Here is a 24729-nt window from a genome sequence, read left to right on the forward strand (position 1 = left end):
GAAACTGCAGGACGACTTACTCGCTTGGCGAGTCATGTTTGCCTCAGGACTAACGGAGAGGGTGCTGTCCTCCCAGGGAGAGTCTGACAGTGCGAGTAGCGGGGAGTGTATGCCAGTTGGATCAGGGTCTGATGGTGAGGGAGGGGGTGCGCTATATAAAACTCTACAATAAATCTCTGTAATGGCCTCGCTATCAGTGAAAAAACACTGATACACTGTCTGCAGTATTCAATCATGCCCAGAAAACATTCAAACTTATTTCTGTGTTCTGGGAGGGCACATTTGCAAGATCACAGCAATTCGATCTTGTGATACTTTCCTGACTCCTTTTTCAATTTTGTGTCCCAAATATTGAACCTCTTTTAGACAAAACTGCAATTTTGCTGGTGACACTTTATGCCCACCTAATGCCAAATGGTTAAGTAGAGCAATTGTATCTGTCACACATGCTTCTTGTCTTTGATGCCACCAATAAGTCATTGAGGTACTGCACCAAGTCTTCTGGCATAACCAATGACTTCAGACATTTTTTCAGAATCTGATAAAAAAAATCGAAGGACTCTCTGTGTACCTTTGAGGATCCCGGCGCCATGCCAAAACACGGTCACCGAACCAGAAAGCAAAGAGATTTTGGCTATCCGGATGCAAGGGTATCGAGATAAATGCTTGACGTAAATCTATCAGTGTGAACCATTCCCCATCACAGGGAATTTGGTAAAGAATTACTGCTGGCTGGGATGGGCTCTATCGGACAACAAGGGACCACAATCTTATTAATTTTCCTCAAATCTTGCACAATCCTAAACTTGCACTCGGTTTCTTAATTCCCATGATAGGTGAATTACAAGGACTCCCTAATATTTCTCTCAGAATACCCTGTTCAATCATTTGCTCGATTACAGGAGTAACTCCTGCAATGGTCTGAGGACTCATATTATACTCAATCAATCAAACATAGCATTTATAAAGCGCACTACATACCCGTGAGGGTCTCAAGGCGCTGGGGGGGGGGGGGGGTGCGCTGCTACTCTTCGAAGAGCCAGGTCTTGAGAAGTCTCCTGAAGGTTAGAAAGTCTTCAGTCTGACGCAGGTGGACGGGGAGGGTGTTCCATGTCTTGGCGGCGAGGTGGGAGAATGATCTGCCGCTGTGGTGTTTTCGGAAATTCTACACCCTGCTTGACCAAAATTTGAATAGGATCAACACCCTTCATCAATCCAATGTCTTTCCCTGTAAAATCCGACACATTCATCACTGTATCACTCAATTCAACAGGCAAATCCTTCGCTGTAAATAAATGATACAAGTCATTTACTTCTATCCCTTGCCTTGCTAACATCACTTTGAAAGCAACATCCTCATCCGGTGTTTGAAAAGCAATACCATTGGGTGTACAGTAGATGGTACAATTCATTTTATACAGTAAGTCCCTACCTAAAAGGTTTACTGGACTTATATCCCACTCCAGAAACCAATGCAAATCTCTGAACTTTCTAATATGAACCTCCATTGGTTTGGTCACTGGAGACTTAGGGCCATATGTATCATCATCACCATTTGAGATTTCTAAATAGCCTTTTTTAAGGAATCGCTATTTAGAAAACGCAAAATGGTATGTATGTAGAATAATGCTATTTTTTAGCGATTTCCAATTATTCCTTATTTGCGAATTCGCAATTTGCGAATTCGCAAATAAGGAATAATTACCCATTCATTCCTATGGGCCTGAAGGCCCATAGGAATGAATGTGAAATGCATTTCATTTTGCGAATCGCAATTTGTGAATTTGCAGAATGAGATTGATTTCAAGGGTGCAGGGGTGTCTCAAGCACACCCTGCTGCACCCCTGAAATCAGCATGTGTGTGCATATGGTGCACATACATGCCCTATGGGCATGTATGTGCGTGACATGCCACATTTGAAAATGCCAATTTGTGCATTTTTATGAAAAATCACAATTTACCAACAATTGAAAGTTGGTGGTAAATTGCGATTTCTTAAGCTAAAATCGCTATTGAAAATTGCATCATACATAGCATTTAAGGAATCGCAAAATTGCGATTCCTTAAATGCTATAGCAAAATAAGGAATCGCACATTTTTGCGATTCCTTATGATGTGATTTTTACATACATAGCAAAAAATCCTAAACAGCCGTTTGCGATTCGCAAAGGGCGGAATTCGCCGAATTCCGGCCTTTGCGCATCCAAAAAGGCTTGATACATATGGTCCTTAATATGCTTATTTGAGACTCCTACGACTTGGATAGTTTCTCCTGAGAGGGGTAGCACCAGTGTCCACAAGGAATGTAATGTCATTACCTTCCACTTTCCCATCCACAAAAGGACCTGACTAACCTACCTCTAGAAATGCGCCAAACACTCACTCTTCCTCCCCCCCTTAGGCACCATTGTTGAGATGAATCTGAATCACTCTCAAGACACTTCAAACAGTATTGTGGAACCATTTGTACATTTTGATTCTTACCAAACTGTTGACCCACATGAAAACCTGCATTCATACTGTATCTCTGTACCTGAGCATTCACATTATTCAGCATAGGAGCTTGACACACTTGTACCTGTTGTACCTGTGATGTGACTACCTGTTGCTGCTGCAGTTGTTGTTGATTCACAACCACCTCATTTTGCATCTGTGGATTGAAATTTTGAACCATTCCATTATTTCCTACCAAAATATTTATACTTGTTCTTCCAATATCCTAACATGCCGCACCCATGACACGGAAATGTCTTTTTTATCTCTTCTTTATTATTCTTACCTCTACCCTTTCCCGGTAATTGCACTTCATTACCTCCATTCAATACAATACTCATACCAGGTACCTGACCATTTTGAAAATTCTGATTCTGCCCTTTCATCTGAAAACCTGTTTGATAGTCATCAACAAAATTCCAATTTTTCTGCTGTGCCGCCTTCACTTGCGCCCACATCATTTTCTCTTTCAATTTCTTATGTCTTGATTCAATATCCTCACCACAGTACTTTGCGTACCTAAGAATTGCATCCACTGTCTTATTCTGCCAACAAATCAAATGCTGCTGAATCATATTACTAATCTCCGGTTTCAACACAAACACAAACTTATACACAAAATGTCTCATGTCCTTGTAAGTTATAGTTTCAAAACCACTATATTGCTTGAACACTTGTAAGAGTCTTTCATAATAAGCATGTACTGATTCTTTTGACTCCGGTGTCGTCCTTTCAATCTTAACCCAATCTGTTTTTTGGGGGAAATCTTACTCTTCAAATAAGTAATCACTTGATTATATTTCTTCATCACGTCTTCTGATGGCGCTCCAGTTTTAGCATCTCTAGGATATTCTTCTTTTGGCCAATCAAGTGCAAACTTACACTCAGTTCATAAATTAGCTGGGACTACAATATCAAACAAACCATTCAAACCTTTCAACAAGACCTTTGAAACGTTTACAAATCTCTCTACCTGTTTGTAACACTTGACAGGCTTTTCTCTCAACCTGGGAAAATCATTCATAAAAGACAATATATCCTGTTTTGGCCAAGGAATATGAACATATCCACCAACCGGAACTTCTCTCATTGGATATATCATTTCAGCAGGCTCTGTCTCCCTTAATGGAAGCAAAGGAGATGCAGTCACACTCTTACTTGCAAGCGTTTTTTCTTTGTTTTTCGCCCATCTGCCTTTCCATCGTTTCAATTCACCCCACCTTTTCAGAGTATTTATCAACTCCTGTATTTGCAATTGTTTACCAGATGCATTCATACTCTCCAAATGCTTATCACTAAAATCCAATCTATATGTCTTTTGCAGAGATTTAGATTTCTCAATATCAACTCCATATTCATATACAGCTTCTGCCAACCTCTCATGCTAATTTTTCACTTCCAATGTAATATTCTTACAAAAGAATAACAACTTATCATCCTGAAATTTACTCCATCTGTCCGGACTTATTGTACCAATAATCATTTCTTCCAGATCTACTCTCAATCTACCTATATCAATACACGGTTTGGATTTACTAGGCGCCATTCCCCTTATCTATTCATCCAATTCCTTTGGTGAAGGTCCCACTGAACCCCCTGACATAAAAGTAGTTTCTCTCACATTCCACATCAATTTTCTAGGATCTATGTGTACACTTCTTTTTGACGTTTCAGTCACATCTCCATTCCCTGGTAGATCAATCAATAATGTACCCATCTCATTTGCCTCTGGCCCAATAACATTCCTAACACCATTCACTGGAACTGTCAATGCATGCACTCTTGAAATATTTTGACCCTCACTTTACATTGGAACTATATGACCAATTCTCACCGGAACTGACAACCCTTCTGCATTTAAACTCATCTGAGTCAATTCTTCTTTTGCGCTATTAAGCATCTCAGTCTCTCTTTCCTGTGAAACTCAAGTAGCCTGTGAAGGCTGTATAGCTAATGGGACTTGTGAAGCTTGTGAAACCTGTGGAATGTCTTTTTCAATGAATGGTGTACTTGGAGTAATCCCATCCGGACTCTCCTGATACGGTGGAAGTCTTTTTAGTAACATCTCATCTAATAACTTATCATCAATTTCATTTGGATCCATAGCTAGTTCTGAAGTCTCTACATTATTCTTTTTCTCTTTACATTTTCCACCAGCCTTATCCTCAGGAACCACTACTGGGTATAATCCATCTATGTTTACTTCTTCCCTCCATCTTTTCATCTGAGCATCCCACTTAGCGTCTGAATACCATCTCAGTCATTCCATTCCTATCTCTCTCCCTCCTAGAGGACTCATGCTCCCATTCTTCAAGCGCCTCATACTGCATAGGTCTAACATTTGGTTTCATTGAATTCATTCGCCTCCTCACATTTTCACAAATTATTATGTTAAAGTACCATGCTCTGGGAAAGCTAAAACTCCATCATCCTCTGTGTACCACACCCAGTTCTCCAACCATGTACACATATGATATCCACATTCTAACATCATAAAAGAAGCAGGCGATCTTTGAGGAGGTACAGGAATTCCCTTTCTAGTAACTATTGGCCGATCCATTTTAAAGAAATCCTGAATCATCTTTTCCAACTTCATTTTCAACTTTCTCTTTTTGCTAAATATCTTAGAAAATCAAGGAAATCCTTACGTAAATCCTCTCACTCTATTCGCTCACACTCGTCAAATACCAGCGCGACTCACACCAACCAACCAATCACAGCACAATACACACCAGCTTCTTTGACCAATGCCAGTGCGGCTTTTTGTGACATCAGTATAACTTCTACGACTGTCCCTCCCTTCACAAAATAATATGGCAATGTACTACAAAGTCTTTCTATATAAATTCTTATTCGAAATGACACAAAACTCTGCTACTTTGCCTGCTCCACTAAATAAAGAGATAGTTCAATTACTCAAAGAGATCCTTTTACCTCCAGTAAAATAACGGGCAGCGCCACTCTACTTTCAATCAAGTGAAAATAGGTCTTGGTACAAAGGCTCTAGACTCCATGTATCTTGGAATATGCACAGGTCATAGGCATCAATAAAAGTATTCCAGTCAGGTAGGGATAGTTTTTTCTGCAAACCTGCCATGTTCCACGACACAATTTTAAGGTTCCTAGGTGAGTCATCGGATGAGTGCAGTACATTACTAGTGGAGATGGGGATTAAATCGTTACCAGGCAGGGCCCCCTGTCTAATTGGGGCTATAGTAGGTAAAACCATGGCTGGGGGTTGACAAGGCCTGGGGGGACTAACAGAACTAGAACTCGATGGGACAGTTGGAGTGAAGGGTACCATTGATTTGGCTTGGAGTCAATCCACAGACTCCAAACTGCTAAACCGGTTATAACAGGAGGGCTGGTTAGGGGATGGTAAAGGTTCACACCAACCCATGTTAAACAAACTCCTCCCCTTCCTCTGAATTAGAGACCAACCGTCACACATGGGTGGGGTGTACGGGGGATAAAAGTAGGCCAAGGGTAGGGATACTATGGAAGAACCAGAGTTGGATTGTTTCCCATTACAAATATGCCCTACTGTCCTAGGATTTTTAAAGTTAACTAGGATACAGTCCCCCCCTAATGCGCTTGACCGAGTGTCCCACCCAAGAGACCCTACGCACCATAAGTATTTTACTAAAGATGGATGGTGGTAAAAGTCTATGTTTATTGAGCCAGTCTATCACCTTGTTCCTTAGGGACGAGAAGAATTCTTGTTCGTCCTTTTTTAGAACCGGGACCCCAGCCAAAACTACCAAGTATGGGCTTGTTTCTGATGGCAAGTCAATATTAATCCCCCCTACATCATCAGACCCCTTATGAGCCCCAGCCCCAGCCCCGTCTTTCTGATGTGCTGGAGTGCTACGGCTGGGTGAAGCATTCGGGCCCAGTGCAAAAGCATTCACTGGGGGAGCTATTGCAACCTGCTTTACTCAACTCTGGTCGGAAGAAGTTGTTGTGACAACTGCATTCCCCCCCGATAGCATAGCCTTCGGGGGGAAGCAGCTTTAGGAATGGGCACCTTGTCCATGCTATCAACAATTCCCAACGACATGGACTCGATTTTGCTGAGTTTTTGTTCTATCCCAGATAACCTGTCAACTACAGGGCGAAGAAGAAGATTAAATAAATCGCCTATTTTGGCCAGTAGGGAGTCCTCCTTTGCCAGCTCGCTCTCTAGGCCGCTAACTCCACCCGCGATCTGTGATACCACCCCCGGGGGAGCCTCATTGGATGAGTGTACAATTGCCTGAGTGGACTCGGGCGTCTGCCCCTTTACATCCATTAGGGTTCTCTTGCGTTTCGGTTGTTTCTCTTTTTTCCCTTTTAGGGTATGAGCCAGCCCCTGCTTATTCTTGGGGATAGCCCCTTGTCGTCTTTCCTGGAGTTGCCTGGTGCATAGCTCCCTAGATGGACTGGATTCAACTGTGGCCTTGGGAGAAGGTAACAGGAGCAGATCGGATGCTGTGGACTGATTCCCTAAAGAGGAGTTGTCCAAGTCGCACTCTGCCAAACCATTCGACAAGGATTCTGGAATAACAGATACGCCAATGTTAGATAAAAGGACATGGTGGTCAAGTGAGCGTGCATTAGCAATGTGTCCCATAGATGATCTCCTAGCGAGTTCCAAATCCTGAGAGACACGCCTCTCCATCAGGGTGATACTCTTATCTAGTGCAGTGTTAACCTTAATTAAAAATGTGTCCATAGATCTAATTAAGGTTGTGTTTGGTGCTTTAGGATTAACACCCTTCTGAACCATAGCAGAAATAATTTTAAAAAGATAAAAAACTAATGACTTACAGTTGGCCCACGGGAATTGGAATGAAAGGGAGGGTGGCCCAGCCCAGCCTCCTCTGGCCTCTGAGGGCCAAAGAGGGCCCGCCCTTTGACCGGGCTTCACCCGGCACTGCCCGCGCGCTCCCGCGATGCGGGGGGTGACGTGGAATTTAAAGCGCCTCCTGGCGCGTATTCTCCGGCAGCAGGGCCGCAAGGGAGCTTGGGAGATGTAGTTTCCGGCTACCCCTCACCTCCCTTCCCACCCCCACTGCGGCCGCGCTCTGGGTGGAAGGCTGCGGCAGCGGGGAGAGACCGGGTGCGGCGACGATGACCTCAGCGGGGGCAGGTTAGGACCGGCGGGTGCAGGCTAGCAGGAGATGCCCTTGGTTCACAAAACAGGAGCCTAAAGGTAGGCGCTGGCACCAAAAGTAATTTATTTGATTCCCCCACTCCACCGAGGGTGACGTGGAATTTAAAGCGCCTCCTGGCACGTATTCTCCGGCAGCAGGGCCGCAAGGGAGCTTGGGAGATGTAGTTTCCGGTAATTGATTTGATTCCCCCGCAAATAATTCCAGAGGGTCCCAACACTGTTGAAATGTCATAGGCAAAAAGAAAAAATGTTGGTTCCCACTCGTGGTACTTTGATACTCTTCAGAAAAATAGTCAATAAGAAATTGAAGATCAATTACTTCAAAAACGAATACTATTGGAATCTTCAGTTTAAATAGTTAGTGATCCTTAACCAAAAGGCTCTTGGTTGGTAATAAATCAGAGCTTCATTAATCAGTACCTGAATAAGGAAACTCCTCTCCACCCCCGCTTTGTAAATCTCATGTTATCGTCACTCTATCCAGATGTGGCAAGCAGATCTCGAACACCGTTGTAAATAATCAATTAGGACCGGAGGCAGGGAAAAAGGCAAACCACCGCGGTATACCGCACCGCCGAAAGCCACTCCCGGAATTCCAAGAAAATACCCGCCGAAGCCTGCAAAGGATCCAAATAATCTTCAGTTTACTCGCGGCAGAGTTTAATCGCGGTAAGCTAAGGTAGGAGCACAGACTCCGACTTGCTCATCGGAAGAACAGAACACACCAACGGCTTCTCCCGCAAGATGCAGGCAGCTTCCAGACACAGCAACAGCGGCAGCAATTTTCAGAAAACAAAAGGGCTACTCCGCCATTGCTTCGCAGAACGCCTAAAACCCGTGAATGGGTAAGTACACAATGAAGATAGAGATTAAAATATTTTGACCCTCACTATACAATGGAACTATAGGACCAATTCTCACCGGAACAAACAACCCTTCTGCATTTAAACTCATCTGATTAATTTTCTGAGTCAATTCTTCTTTTGCGCTATTAAGCATCTCAGTCTCTCTTTCCTGTGAAACTCAAGTAGCCTGTGAAGGCTGTATAGCTAATGGGACTTGTGAAGCTTGTGAAACCTGTGGAATTTCTTTTTCAGTTAATGGTGTACTTGGAGTAATCCCATACGGACTCTCCTGATACGGTGGAAGACTTTTTAGTAACATCTCATCTAATAACTTATCATCAATTTCATTTGGATCCATAACTAGTTCTGAAGTCTCTACATTATTCTTTTTCTCTTTACATTTTCCACCAGCCTTATCCTCAGGAACCACTACTGGGTATAATCCGTCTATGTTTACTTCTTCCCTCCATCTTTTCATCTGAGCATCCCACTTAGCCTCTGAATACCATCTCATTGTATTCCTGTATTTCATTCCATTCCTATCTCTCTCCCTCCTAGAGGACTCATGCTCCCATTCTTCAAGCGCCTCATACTGCATAGGTCTAAGATTTGGTTTCATTGAATTCATTTGCCTCCTCACATTTTCACAAATTATTATGTTAAAGTACCATGCTCTGGGAAAGCTAAAACTCCATCATCCTCTGTGTACCTCACCCAGTTCTCCAACCATGTACACGTATGATATCCACATTCTAACATCATAAAAGAAGCAGGCGATCTTTGAGGAGGTACAGGAATTCCCTTTCTAGTAACTATTGGCTGATCCATTTTAAAGAAATCCTGAATCATCTTTTCCAACTTAATTTTCACCTTTCTCTTTTTGCTAAATATCTTAGAAAGTCAAGGAAATCCGTACGTAAATCCTCTCACTCTATTCGCTCACACTCGTCAAATAACAGCGCGACTCACACCAACCAACCAATCACAGCACAAGAGACACCCGCTTCTTTGACCAATGCCAGTGCGGCTTTTTGTGACATCAGTATAACTCCTACGACTGTCCCTCCCTTCACAAAATAATATGGCAATGTACTACAAAGTCTTTCTATATAAATTCTTATTCGAAATGACACAAAACTCTGCTACTTTGTCTGCTCCACTAAATAAAGAGATTGTTCAATTACTCAAAGAGATCCTTTTACCTCCAGTAAAATAACGGGCAGCGTCACTCTACTTTCAATCAAGTGAAAAGAGGTCTTGGTATTCCTTTAGGTGTACTGGCCAAAGTTTCTGAAGAGGACTTTCACTATTACATACAACCTACTTTCATCAGAATAGGTCCCTTAGTATTACATCAACAGTGTTTCACTGTTTGACAAAGTACTTCTACAGTGTGATACTTTTACATATTATTCCTCTGCCCCTGCCCCTGAGGCTAAACCAACATCCCGGGATCTTAGGGAACTCCGTACCCGTTCTTCCAGACTACATGAAACAAAGATGCTAACTTTTCATATTAATAACCAAAATTGTTAATTCATTAATTTGTCAAAATAATCAATATAAACCATCCTCTGCTACCAGAACTGATCCAGCAATCAGGGACTAATAAAGTTCTACAGTCAAGGACCAATTTCATTACCCAACAAGTCCCTTCATGTTGGGTTAGTGAATTTTACTAAACTAATACCATACCTACCAATATCCAATCTGTATCTTCATTCCTAGTATACCAAATATGGCGATGCAATCTTTATATAGTTGACAGGGTTTGGCAAACTAATACTTGGTTCAAAAATACTCATAAACCTAGAATAAACAGCTATAAATAATGATAGACTTGTTTGTATATTTATAATGTTTATCTAAATAATGTGAAAATAATGCTCATCAATACCATCATACAGTACAAATCGTAGATCATCACAAGGCAAACAATATCAGAAGAGAAAATGACAAATTCATACCTTATTGACAGTGCATAAAGGAGTGGAAAGACGAAGAGACAAAAAGTTCAGAGACAAAATACATTTTCAATAATTATGCAAATTTAGTTTCCAGTCTATACTAACCCAATTCAAAATAGGAAAACTACTCTCTGGCCATGAGAGCAGTAAGGCCCCTCAAGAAGAATTGAAGAGGCAAAGACTAAGTCAGGAATCAGCAGACAGGAACAGCCAGCTGAAGAATAGGAGACAGCAAGCAAGGCCTCTCCTCACACAGGTAGGACACCAAGCCACCGACAACAACACTAAAGCCGTCTCTGATGGACTCCCAAATGGACTCTTAAAACTCATTCCACCAGTAACCCCAGTTATACCCTAAAACACAGATGTCCAACCCACACTTGTATCGGTACAGGTGATTTTCTCTACACCTGATTGGTTAAGGAAGAGCGTGTACTGTCACACCACTCTCGCCATGCCCATCTTACTCAATGTCTTATTGTTTATTTATTCATCACGTCAGCTTTCACCCCAGGAAATACAAATTCGAGACACTGTCATAATTTTTATTTCCTTCATGCCGGTTATATAGCAAACTTTGTATAACATTTGTCAATTTTTGCCGCTTCGGAGGAAATGTTCCTCAGCTTGATGATTATTGTTTCTTCATGCAAGCTCTTGGCAGGATTTTGTGAAGGACAGTGGTCTCCACCATCCCCTTCTCTTTCGAGCTTTTTTTTCTATTTTCTCTTATTTTCATTAAACCCAAAGTTTCATGCAGAGCAGAAAACCATGCTTCTATGATAAGCAAACACAGGCAATATTAATCTCTTGTAATGTTTTCCATTACGCACCCACCCAATCCGGCATCTATCCATGGGCAACCCATGTTAAATATTATTATCCTAGCAAACGTTGATAAAGGGCACAAAAGCAGCATTATCCTTTTTATTTTTGTTAGTCAAAAAGCATTTGCAGCCTAATTCAGTGCTTTAGTACGCGCTTGCGCAGTAGCATTTTCCCACACTGTAATAAATGTTACTGAGGATGCAATTCAAGCAGGTTTTATTTTGCAAAAACCCTGCTCCATCAAAGGCCATTTGAGAGCGCACAAATCCTTTGTTTGAATAGGGTCAGAGTCAAAAAAGCTGCTGAAAGGGAGATAACATGTTTGTCGAGTGAATGGGACTAGGGATATATATGGGTTGCTTTCGCTGCTGTAGAATGACTCCTAAACTAACTGACGCAAATGTCGTTCCTATTTTGCAGGTCAGTTTATTCTCCTCCCGGAAAAGACTTATTCGTCCGTTGACGAAGTTTCCAGAGCATTGTCCAGTGCCAAAGACTTGTCCAGTGCCAAAGACCGTCAGCATTGCAGCTTCACGTCTGTAGTTGATTTCAGCATTAACAAACACACGATTAAAGCTTTCCAGGTTATCATTTGGAGAGGTCTATCCACCGATTCGAAATATGCAAAGTGTATCACCAGAGAGGATCATGGGAACGTTTGCATCAGGATACCACTGACTGTCCAAGGAGAGTTTTATGCATTCGAGGGGCTTAAACTCTACACTCTGACCGAAATACTGCAACTCGAGAATGTACCCAGTTTACGAGTGGCATGCAGCTCTCTGAGTGGAAGCGAGCTCTCCCTCACTCCTGTCTATGAAGTCAGCGCCATCATGCAGCGTAAGTTTTCGCGATAGTTTTCCCCTGTGTATACTCATTTTCAGTTAGCTATGACTTCTCAAGAATAAACTCATATATATGAAATGTTGCTTGAGGCTTAATGGGTGGGCAGTACCGTGATTGCCTCTTTTGATTACAGTTTCTCAGTAACTTTCTTTTTTTTTTCAAAGAATTTTATTGAAAATAAATGTACAGTATAGAACAATGCAGAGTCAAGACAAATTGGCATTATTACAAACGCTGCTTGGCTGTTGACTGCGGAGAGAGAAAAAGGAGAAAGGAGAGTAGGAAAGAAGGGGGGGTTATCATTCCAGGTGGGCGTCTAGAGCTGCCCACATTCCTCCTTTGGCTGTGTGGTTTGCTGGGCAGTGGTTTGCGGTGATGTTGTCGGCTCCCCTCAGAAAGATTACCCAGTTGAACCATCGCTTGAAAGTGGCTTTGCCTGTGTTCTTCCAGTTTGCTAAGATAGTTTTGGCAGCTGCCGTAAGCAATAGGTCAACTAGGTCTCGATCTTCTTTGGAGTCGAGCTCTATGGCCGTGAATGCCGCTGCTAGGCCCGGGAGGCCCCACTTTGCGTTACATCCCAACAGTGTGTCTATGAAGTCATAAACTTTGCTCCAGAATGTCTTAACCTTGGGACACTTGTATAGTATGTTTGATAGGGCTCCCTTGGCCTTTAGACAGTTCCAGCATGTGTCTGCGTCCCTGGCTCCTACTGCTTCCAGTTTGGCTGGTGTCCAGTGTAGTTTGTGTAGTAACCAGTATTTTGTTTGGGCTAGCTGCGGGGTTACCTTGTTTTTGGAGGCTGACACCCATAACCTGGACCTTTCCTCTTCATTTAGGGGTCTTGGTAACATCCTTTCCCAGAATGACAGCATTTTGTTGTTCAGTGTTGTGGTGCGAGGGGTGATGAATTTGTATATGTGTGCTATTTGATGGCCGATCTTGTTTAGATTGTGAGCGTACTGTATGATGGAGGGTCTGTGTTTCGAAAGTTTGGCTTTGGTGATGGCTGCTTTTATCCTGAGGAATTCGTAGAACTCCTGTTCTGGTAGGCCATGTATGTGCTGTAACGCTTTGAATGTGAGAGGGTTATTTCCTACCTCTAGTTGGGCCAGTGTGGTGATATTTTTCCCATAACATTCTTTGTTGGCTAGTGTTTTCCCCTTGTAGGTTATTTTAGAGTTATACCATATTGATTCCCATCTGGACCCTTTGATGGTAAGTTCCATTTCTCTGTCTACCCTGAGCAATGCCGCTTTGGTGTTCTTGATGATTGCGTTATTTGCCTCTGGGTGTTTGTTTGCCGTTAGTACCATTAGTGGGTCGGCTCCCCCATGATATCTTTTTCCAGATCTAACCAGACTGGCGTATATTCTGGTGTGGGGGCTATCTAGTGTAGGCCTTGTTTCGCTAGGCAGGCCGTCTGGAAAGCCTTATAGTTTGTTAGGTTTAGTCCCCCTAGTTCTTTCTTTAGTCTGAGTTTCGCTAGACTTATTCTGGCTTTCTTACCACTCCAGAGAAATGAGTTGATTGCCTTGTCTAGTTTTTTGTGAAAGTCTGTGGTCAGCGTTAGTGGTAGCATACTTAGCAGGTAATTCAGCATTGGTGTGATCATCATTTTTATCGTCTCGACTCGACCCCACCAGCTGATGAATTTGGGGCTCCAGGCTTCGAGTTTGCCCCTGATCTTCTTCAGTATAGCCTCCTCGTTGTGTTCCAGAGTAGATCTTAGGTCTCTCCCAAAGAGGAGACCTAGGTATTTCAGGGGCTTCGTTTGTCCGGATGTGCCTAGCACTGTTTTTGTTGATTGGCAGTTTATTGGCTTGCATTCGGATTGGTCGCGGTTTAGTCTGTACCCTGAGAGGAGGCTGTCACTGCTGCTGCCCTTGCGTTCTGGAAGCTTCCATTGGTGCTGCCCACTCTGTGCCTGGTTTGTATATTAGTGCATTTTAGGGAACATCTTTCCATTGCACTAAGGCAAAAATAATACCCTTATCAAGGGGGTAGGGGTGCACAAGAGGTGGAGGGTTGGGGATAGTGGGTTGGGGATAGTAGGGTGGGGAGGGGTGGAGAGCTCCTCATGCAGATTGTTAGGGAGCGCCAGCTTTAAGAAGGGGGAGAGCGCACATTGCAGTGTTGGATGGCGCCCGCTCATAGGGGTTGGGGACAGCAAGCGGGGAGTGCAGAGGGAAAGCAGGGCACTGTGATAGTTTCACGTTGGTGTCAGAATTAAAGCATGGGACAGGAGTGACCTGTATGGGACCTCTAAGCTGCCAGGTGGGTCCCCAATGAGGCTGGCTGATCAGGTCAAGGGTAACATGTCACCCTCTCTGTGTCGGCTTAAGGCCTGGGGTATAGCAGGGGTCACCATCAATGGAAGTACCAGGAGATGGCACCGTGACTGGTGGTTCGGTGTCTGGGGGAAGGTTAGTGTGTTTCAGGTAGGACAAGGAGCCATGGTGCAGCCTGTGAGATCCCAGCAGATTGTTCAGTGATGGGGCTACAGGAAACATGTCACCCTCTATGTATATGGCTTATTGTACGGCACACAGCAAACACTAGGAGCCACAGTCAAGTGAGAAGCAATAATGCGCACCTCTACTATGTGTGCTTTGGCCAGCTCCTGAAGGTTTCCTTGGGGCAGGCTGCAGTCTTGTGAAGAGTTTTTGAGTACAAAGCCCCCTGTCCACATTGGGACTGGGCCTACGACTGCAGGGTATGCTGTGACAGGTGCACTCCAAATTGCAGCAGGGGCAGCCTTAGGCATGTGCAAGCTGATCACCAGCAGAGGGCCGCCAAAACCCAGGGGCCGCCACACCAATATATATCCTTAATATAATAATCCTCTGAGGATGGATACATATTTGTGTGGCGGCCCCTGGTAGGGATTTGGCGGCCTCCGGCTCAATTCCACCTTCCTGAGCTCCACGGGGCTCCGCCCCACCTGGACCCCCTCTTCCGGGGCCCCTACCCACGCTTCCTGCCCAGGGCCACCATGAGCCTAGAGCCGCCCCTGATTGCAGCTAATTCAAAGAAATACTGCAATCACCTCTAAGAAGCGGGCTTGGCATGCAAGTATCAGTTAAAGATTGTCACCATTTTGAGGACGCGCAAACCAAGTGTGTGCTGTGAAAATCACAAAGGTTAGTCATGCACTGCAGAAATTTGAGGTATTCAAAGGGAAAGTACTGAAACGATCGTACAGCGCAAACGTCATATTTAGTATCTGTAAATAATTGGAAGGTCCTTACAGATGTGTGAATATTAAAAGGAAGAAAATGCGACAGTGAGAGGTGAAAGGTTTAAAAAATGCCGCACTCTTACACAGCTCATCTTCACGGTGTGCAAGGCTGCAAAGAGGGACATCCTGCCAGGGCAGCTCAGAGCATCCCATTGTTCTCTCGTGCCCATTAAGGATGTCCAAAACATGATGATTTGTAGCCTTTCGTTTTTAATCACATTAGAAACATTTTTATCTATAACCTTTTCTGTGTTATGATATATTCATATTTAAAGGTTGGTACATTCATACTGCAGGAGACGATTGAAGCACCCTGGTGCCAGATGTTATTAATCATTAAGTAAGGGCTTGAAGAACACTTTAAGTAGCAGTTTATTTCCTATGCAGTTTTGGAATCATCATAGCCAATACTGAGCACGGTGAAGGAGAGCCACCCTCAGGGTTTCCGTGGCAATAATGGATCGATGCAATTGTGCCAGCAGCCACTCACACAGAGTTGGGTGCAGGTGCGTGGCAGGGATATACTGCAAGCTCTCGTACCTGCTGGTTAAATTAAACCACACACTGGGGTGTCTGGAACAATAATGCATCACTGGAATTCAATTCTACTGTTGGCCACGCATAAATGGAGCTAGACGCATGTGTGCAGCAGGAATGCGCTACCGGCACTCGCTCCTGCTGGTTAAGAACAGCCTCCCACACACGTGTAGGTGGCACTAACGTACCAATGCAGTTATAAACCGTTAGCATTTAAAACCTTATTGGACTTACCTGTGAGTCAAACCTCATTTCACCTTGTAATTCCCAGTGCCCAGTGCATTCAGCTCACACCTGTACAACCTCCTGCTTGGAAACGAGTACTGCAGGAGACAGAGGGAGAAGAGGAATAAAGACCCAGAGGAGCAATAAGGGACAGGTGGAAGAAGAGATGCTGTACCTCGGCACAGTAACAGCAGGGAAGGCAGTAAAAAATAACACGGGCAAAAAAGAAGCATGCTGGAGACTGGTATTCCACGGAATTTCATGCAGCCTTTGCTCATTGGCTCTCTTTGGGGCTCCTCCCTATTCATGCAGAATAAGCTCCTGATGGAGGGCTCTCGCTTAGCTTCACTCTGTCTCGGAGAGCAGCATCTCAGGCTCAACAAGACAGAAATAGTTGCATGATAAGCTGAGCTTAGGTTGTGAGATATGAGATCACTGCTCAGCGCAAACCAGCTTTTTCAAGGGCAGGGAAGTGTACTCTTTACATTCTTTTGGGATATACCACCCTATCACTGTGTTAAACAAGCAACGGAGCGAGAGGTGCAGGAAGAATGGCAGCAACAACAGGGGAAGGAGGGGCCGGAGGGAAGATGCAATATAAAATGGGCACCAAAGCTGAAAGCACAACCACAGTTTAACACGAACATGAAAGAAATATAACAATAGTCCCCGAAACAACAGATAAACAACCAAAGCATAAAGATAAAGTACTTGGTCCCTGCTCCGTGGCAGGAAACAAAAGCCAAAAAGTTGGTACAAAGAAAAAGGATTGACCACTAGCAAACATGGATTTTTTAAGGACACTGAATAAAAAATGAAAAGCTGTAAACCCACAAAGAAGAATAAACTAAAGTATATACAACAGGTCTCGAAATCTCGACCTAATACTAAAGAATACACAAGAGGTCTTGAAAGTTTGAACCAAAAACCCAGATTACCTGCCAGTTCGCTTGCAAAACTGTTGTACTTTCTATCACTTGCAAATTTCACCCTAGTGGCACAAATGTGCCACTGCAGTAAAATAATAACACTGGCAAAGCCTATATGCCTAGCGTTAGCTGCCAGATTTTTGGGTTTATCATAGATGGATTTGCTTTGTTATTGTTTTTGTAAACTTTATTGTTGGGGTTGCTGCTGGGGCCTCATCAATATAAAATAAAAACATTGGCTAAGAGCAGAACAATTTTTTAGTTTCAAAAGCACACATCGCCATTTTAATCCCTGGCACTGGATCAAACTACTTTGTGTGTGGATATGCTACTTCTGAAAGAGCAGATTGTCGTCACTCACAGTGAAGTTATCCAGTGGCTGAAGTGGACTAAACCACTGCCTCATGCTGTACCATTTAGTCGTTGGAAATAAAATAAATGAAGAAGGCTGGCTGAAAACCCTTGTAAGTAAGTATATTATATTTATATGTAATGTTAGTAAAATTAAAAGGTATTGGCTGAAACAGTCTGATTTGCACTAGATTTGACAGAGATTATAAGCTTGAAGCCCTCCATATTATTTTTTTTAATTGAACAATAATGCTGCAGGTTTGAAAGCCTGTAATGGTGCTACCCTGTATCTTGCTCCTTATTTCAAAATTCCCAACAAACCAAGTAAGTTTCCTGTATTGGAGAATTGTGTTAGGAGCCTCTGTTATAAGTGTACAGAATTGGGAAAAGTTGTTCACCAGCAGAGTACTCTACCCGTGCCCGGCAAGTGAGAGATGGTTGGATATTGGCCTATCGACAGCTCTACATTGTTTGACTTCCTAATTGACCATTCCTCGTACATCCATGCATGTTTGTCATGACTTGGACCCCTTTCACCCCAAAGTCTGCAAATAGGTGTGTAGGATGCTTTTAAATAAATGTGGTGTTGGGACACCCTTGGTGTTAGAAAAAAGGATTGTTTTCCTTGCACGTGTGCATGCATGCATATGTGGCATGTGTTTAGCCTAGAGTTCGTGGGTTTCCTCAGACATTTGCAAACCATGCTGATAGTTGTTCCATCGCGTCATTGCGCTCTTCTACTTCTACCATGACAACCCATTTTAGCCTAGATCTGTGTCCTCATTCTAGTTATGTGTGTGGTTCAGGCCCTCAAGCTCTTCCATGGAGTAGGGAGGGGCTCTTTGTGTTCCTCTGCGCTAGACTGAGACACTTGAGGCTGGTCTGTCTGTGGCCCTCGAGATTCTAAACAAGCACTTGCAATGCAATAGGTCTCGCATTTACGCAAGTTTAAGCTATTGGCATTATAAATGGCAATGCCTTTTATTTATGTTTTAAAAACGAAAACAAAAATAAAAGGCATTATTATTTTCAATGTCAATAGCTCAAACTCGCGTAAATGTGAGACCTATTGCATTGCAAATGCTTGTTAGATTAGTGAGTAGAAACGCTCCCTTTCGCCCCGCACAGCAAATTAATTAAATAAACAAGCACGGCCGCTAAAGTGAAAGTGGACCCTGCTGCAAATTTAAAAAAAATAGTGCTTACCGACTTATGAAGGAGACCGTGTAACGCCACTAGTAAAAGATCCAGTCCTCATGGGAGGTAACAAATGGTGACAGGGCGCTAACAAGGAGGGACTAACAAGCCTCATTATCAATCGGAAGCCAGCATTTACCAAGGACAATGACATCAGCCAATCAAAAATATGGGCGGAGAGAAGGCCAGGCTTCCACAGCATACTCGACTATTGCATGCCTCGCAGAGAGAGCAGCGCATGCGCGCTGCCGCTAGGCTCGACCTAAAAAGGGCATGGCCACAGTATTCGATATTTTTGCCAGCTTTGGCAGATATTCGGGGTACTCCATTCATTGGCTCAAATCGGTTCTGTATATCCTGAAGGGACCCTCACCGGGCTCCCTAGGAACTGCTCGATACAAACTACTACACAAGGCTTCAAATATCTCGGTATCTATATTACCTCTAAACCCGCAGACAGATTTGCTCAGAACCTACTCTCTCCCTTGCGGGGATTTAGGACAGAATCTGAAAGATGGATGAAGCTCCCGCTCTTGCTGCTGGGTAGAGCCTCCCTTTTCAAGATAATGACTTTGTCCCGGTTCCTCTATGTCCTAAAGAACTCATTAGATCTAGTTCCCGCAAGTTATTTGAAAGAGATCGAAAACTTAATGCGCTGATTGCTTTGGAATGGGAAGCCACGTATTGCACTATCCAAATTGAACCTTACCTGGTACGATGGAGGGATCGCCCCTCCCCGATTAAAAAAAAATATTGTTGGGCAGCTCCACTAGCGGCCATTAATCTAGGCATCTAGAAGCAGGAGGGGGGCCCGGGCTATGCGATGAATCATTGGGTACTACCCGGAGGGAACTATAACCGAGCGCTCTATTCAAACACTGGGAGAAATAACCTCACCGGCCCAACCAAACAATCGATGCTGGTCTGGAAGGCAGCTACCAGAAGTATGGGGTGGGACCACAAATTAACTCTGGCAACGCCGTTATGGGATTCAGAATGGCTTGGGACCCTATGGACAACCAAAGGGTTCGACAAATGGGACCTCATAGGCATATCCAAAATCGGCAACCTATGAGTCAAAGGTGAGGTAAAGCCATTTTCCGCCCTGCAACAGGAATATGAACTGGCTCCCACAGAGTACTTTAGATACTTACAGGTCGGGCATGCCTTACAATCCTGTCTCCAAAGGGGAGAAACCCCCGCGGAGTCCACGCCTCTTGAAGACAGACTCCTCGATGGCCACTTACCAATGAAAGCCATTTCGCTCACGTACAAGAAGTTAGTGAATCACTCTGGTGACCCCCTGGGGAGGTTGCGGGAAAAGTGGGAATGAGATGGTATAATATTAGATGACGAGAACTGGGTAACAGCGTTAGCTTCACCTCGGGAGGTGGCCATTGCGGCAAGACTGAGGCTGGTGCAACTTCAAATTCTACACCGGATCTACATTACGGGACCTGGAATGGTACAGGTGTGAAAAGCGGTGGATGGCATGTGTAGAAGGGGCTGTGGAGGTGAGGGCACTTTCCTCCACATACTCTGGGAGTGCGCCTTTGTTCAACAGTACTGGAAGAAGAAACATGAGTTGCTGGGCGAAGTGTTGGAACAGGCTCTCCCTCTGGAGGCTAAGAGATGTCTCCTGAACTTATGGGAGCCCACAGACCTAAATAACACACAATCACCTGGGTCACGTTGGGGTTAATGATAGCGAAACGTAACATTGCTCAGGCATGGGGGGCAACGCGGGCACCAACGGTCTCCACATGGAAAAGGGACATGGACTCATGTATGTTTCGTGAAAAGTATGAATATGTAGCAAGGGGGTGTCCCAAAAAATGGTCCCGCATCTGGAACGACTGGAATGAGTATAGAGGGAGTATTTGCACCCCGCCATTGGTACCAGCTCAGGATGATTCATTGTTGGCATGAATCGAGTCACTTGTGGTCAATATACTGTGTACATTTATCTGAATGAGAACCATGTCATTATACGAAATGAGAATGTATTGAATTTTGCCTTGTGATTTTGATTCCTACTGTTCAATAAAAAGAATTATAAAAATAAGATAAGTAGTAATTGTGGAAGAACTCCAACTTCTGTTGAAGTTTGATGGTGGAATAGTTCATAAGGGCTAGATCAGCGATGTGGAGGAGACAAGAAATGTGCATTTCATTCATTTTAGGTGAGAAGGAGGAAGACTGTTCGAGGAGTGAATGGAAATCAGCTAGATATAAGCAGAAAATACAGGAGTCAAAACTGTCTCAGTCTGTTATTGAGACCAACCCTTTGTGATAAACAGCCTGTAGTATATCACTCTACTTGGGCCTAATCTGAGCAGTGCAGTACTCGTACAATCGACAAGAAGCCTGGAGGAACATTCCAGGCTGCTAACTGCCCCAGCAAACGCTGGCAATGTATCAAATTGAATGCCTAGCATAAGTACACAATGCAAAAAGAAACATGTCAGTAAAGTTCAGTTACCTGTGTGGCCAAAGAGCAAAGCAAAGATCTGTGGTTGAATGACCCGCTTAAAATCCACCTTGGTCTTTTGCAATCAAACCATTATCGACTATTTAGTTTTGGAGGCATTGTAACAATAATATTTGAATTTACCTTAGGTTCAATGTTTACTAGCCTGATTAATCTATAACTTGAATAAAGAGTGGCAGCACCTTCAAAACAAGTATTTGCAATGCAATAGGTCCCGCATTAGGAAAGTTTGAGCTACTGGTATTGTAAATGACACATTTTTTATTTATGTTTTGTTTTTGAAAATAGCAAAATTAAAAGCTTTGTCATTTACAATGCCAATAGTTATAACTTTCTCAAATGTGACACCTATAGCATTTGTAATGCAATATGTGTTGTATTTACGTGACTTACATGTATTGATATTACAAATAACAATGGCTTTTAATTTTTTTCAATAACTAATACTTAAATAAAAGTTATTGTAATTTATAATGGCAATAGCTTAAAGTTTTGTAAATAACTTTTGTGAAGATTATGTTCAGTGTATTTTATTGTGACGAAAATCCAAGAACAGAAGTGGAATATTAACATCTTTTTGTTACATTTGTAATAAAGCTTGAAACATTGAGAGGACATATTTGAACCAGGTGTTGTTGAATGGTTGCACAGATTAATGCTGTGGTGGCGCTGAGTGATGTTGTGATGGTGAACGAGTGATGCTGTGGCGTTCAGTGATGCTGTGGTAGCACATAGTGATGTTGTGGTGCCCCTGATTGATGCTGTGGTGGTGCGGAGTGATGTTGTATGCTATGCTATGTTTTATTTTTCTATCCTATGTTTTGTGTTGTTATGCTATGCTGTGCTATGTTTTGCTATCCTATGCTTTGATTTGTTATGTTATGCTATGCTATGTTTTGTTATGCTATGCTATGTTTTGTTATGCTATGCTATGTTTTGCTGTGCTATGCTTTATGCTATGCTATGCTATGTTTTGTTGTGTTTTATTATGCTATGCTTTGTTTTGCTATGCTATGTTTTGTTATGCTATGCTATGCTGTGTTCTGTTCTGTTTGGTACGCTATGTTTTGCTATGCTATTATATGTTTTGTTTTGCTATGCTACGTTTTGTTGTGTTTTGTTAAGCTATGCTATATTTTGTTGTGTTTTGCTATGTTTTGTTATGCTATGTGTTGTGTTTTGTTGTGTTTAAATCTTTTTATTAAGGTTTTACGTTTCATAGCCCCGAGGGAGGTAATATAACAAATAGTTACCAATTATGTCACACATTGAAGGGTTACACAAAATTCACAATTAGAAGTCATCTGCAACGTCTGGATGTCACCCCGTCTAGCACAATTGTACCCAAATGTCCTCAGGCTTGTAAGCTTGGGATCTGAATGTGTCGTGGTAGGACCTTTTACGTCTTGTCCTTGGAGCTGCGTGCTGGCGGGGGTAGGCGTGAATGTCATTCCTGTGTGTGTTTATATGAACCTTTATCAAATTGGCAGTTGCGAACAAGGGAAATGTGTGTTGGTGTCCGAACTACCCACCAAAACTAAACGTGGAACTGCGGGGAAAACTTTTCCTAGATCCGTGTGCGGTGGAAATGCGTGTGGCAGGCTGGCTGGGGCCAATGAACATGGTGGGTAGTGGGTGCCGGGGCCTGTGGGCCAAGGGGGGCCACGGGATCGCGAGGGCTCTCGGGAAAGAGGGGAGTATTCTTTCGGGGGTGACGAGCGGCGTCTCTAAGAGGGACCGGCGTCCAACCTGTCCCGTATAGTTTGCAGGGGATTCAGGCTCTGGGCCTTTGACTAGGGGGGGTTGGGGTGCCGTGGAGAAGCGTGGGTGTGAGGTGGGGATGGTCCTGGTGTGTCGTCCGGGGTTGTCTCTTGTTTAAATTGAATGAGCAACTGTGCCCATTCCAGGGAGATGGGGTGCTTGCGTGTTCCCTTCACTTCCTCTTCCTGTAGGATATCCTCCTCTGCCGCCCACCACTTGCTCACCGCTCCTATCCAGGCCGCTTCCGGGGGGCCGAGGAGGCCCTCCAGTGCATGGCGATAGCCCGCTTCGCCAGTAGCAGGGCGAGGGATGCAAACCGCCAGTGCAATTTTTCTGATTTCTTCCTTTTGTATGTCCCTAGTGCACAGACTTCCCAGGAATCAATGTGCGGCAGGCTGTCCAGTGCAAGGAGTGTTTGGTGTATCGTGGTCCAGTATCGGTGCAAGGAGGGGTGATCCCAAAACATGTGCCCAAAGTTTGCTTCTGGCAGGTTACAACGCGGGCAGTTAAATTGTGTATCTGGGTAGTACCGATGTAGTTTGTCCAGCGTGAGGTAGGCCCGGTGGAGTATATTAAACTGTATATTCTTGAACCACGCGTTTCTGGACACTTTCTTTGTGTATTCCAGAGCAAGCTTCCATTCCGTGTCATGAAACACCCTGCCAATGTCGTCTTCCCAGGATTGTCGTAAAGTATCCAGAGAGGTATTTGTCAATTGCCTCATGGCCTTATAATGCCATGTAACTAAGTGTCTGCCAGCACCCATGCGGAGTATCGTGTGGAGCACCGGATGTGTGGGCGGTTCTCCGTCTCGCAGACTCAGGAACGGTCGTGTGCTATCTAGGAGTTGCCTGTGCGTGAGAAATTTTCCTCGCGGGAGATCATACCACTCAGCCAGCTGCTCGTAGGAGCGCAATTGCCCGTTGTGGAACAACGCTTCCACCTCCGTCACATCGTTATCGGTCCAGATTTGTAGGGTTCTGGTAGTGTAATGTTATTCCCCGCGAGGGAGACCAACCAAGGGCAACAGTGGGGAATAGAGTGGCTGGTCTTTGGACATTCGATGAATACGCATCATACATTTGTGCGCAATGGAAACTTGAATCGGGTGGGTGCGGGACGGTTTGGTTCCGGGCAGGAGCATTCTCCTGATAACGGGAAGAGGTATTTTACTGTCTCCATTATCATTTCCCTGAAATATCGCTCCACTGTCCAGTGGGACAGCCACTGAAGTTGTGTGGCCAGGAAATATGATTCGAAATTGGGGCTCCAAGGCCACCCTCTGTGGTGGGCAAATATAGCGTGCGGAGTGCCACTCTGCGCCGGCCGGTACCCCAAATTAGTGTTGTGAGCAGGGTATCCAGTTCTCGGAAGAATGACCGGGGCGGAAATACCGGGAGATTGGCAAAGTGATAGAGCAGTCTAGGTACCATTATCATTTTCGCTATGGCCACCCGGCCGATGGGTGCAGATGGGCAGAGACTTGCAGAAGTTCACCGCCGATCGCAGACCCGCCAGCACTTTGCGGTGATTGCCCTCGTACTAGTCCGTTTTGGATTGATAGAGTCGTACTTCCAAGTATCTGGGGGCAGCCCCTCTCCAACGTAAGGTCTGAGTGCCCAGCGTCACATCGTGCGGTGCCAGGTGTGGGCCAAGCGAGTAAATGGTTGATTTCTCCCAATTGATCCTGAGACTTGAAATAGCTCCGAAGGCCGGCAAGGTATCCCATATCGAGGTAAGATCCCCCGTCACGTCGCGGACATAAATCAGCAGATCGTCCGCAAATAATGATATGCAGTGCGTCGTCCCCGCAATCCGAATCCCCAGGTCTCTCCCTCCAGTCGCAGCGCGTGGCCAATGGTTCG

General features: G+C 44.1%; 1 protein-coding gene across 1 annotated transcript in view; it reads left to right on the forward strand.

Moving 5' to 3' along the window:
- The window catches only part of THEMIS2 (thymocyte selection associated family member 2), a 302824-nt gene that overhangs the window by 214589 nt on the left and 63506 nt on the right, over window positions 1-24729 (forward strand). The window contains exon 3 of the mRNA XM_086957488.1: window positions 11710-12129. Coding sequence (XP_086813614.1) covers window positions 11710-12129 — 420 coding nt within the window. The remainder of the gene's footprint in view (window positions 1-11709; window positions 12130-24729) is intronic.

This window comes from Lissotriton vulgaris, chromosome 2_1 (assembly GCF_964263255.1).
Source record: "Lissotriton vulgaris chromosome 2_1, aLisVul1.2, whole genome shotgun sequence".
Taxonomy (NCBI): Eukaryota; Metazoa; Chordata; class Amphibia; order Caudata; family Salamandridae; genus Lissotriton; species Lissotriton vulgaris.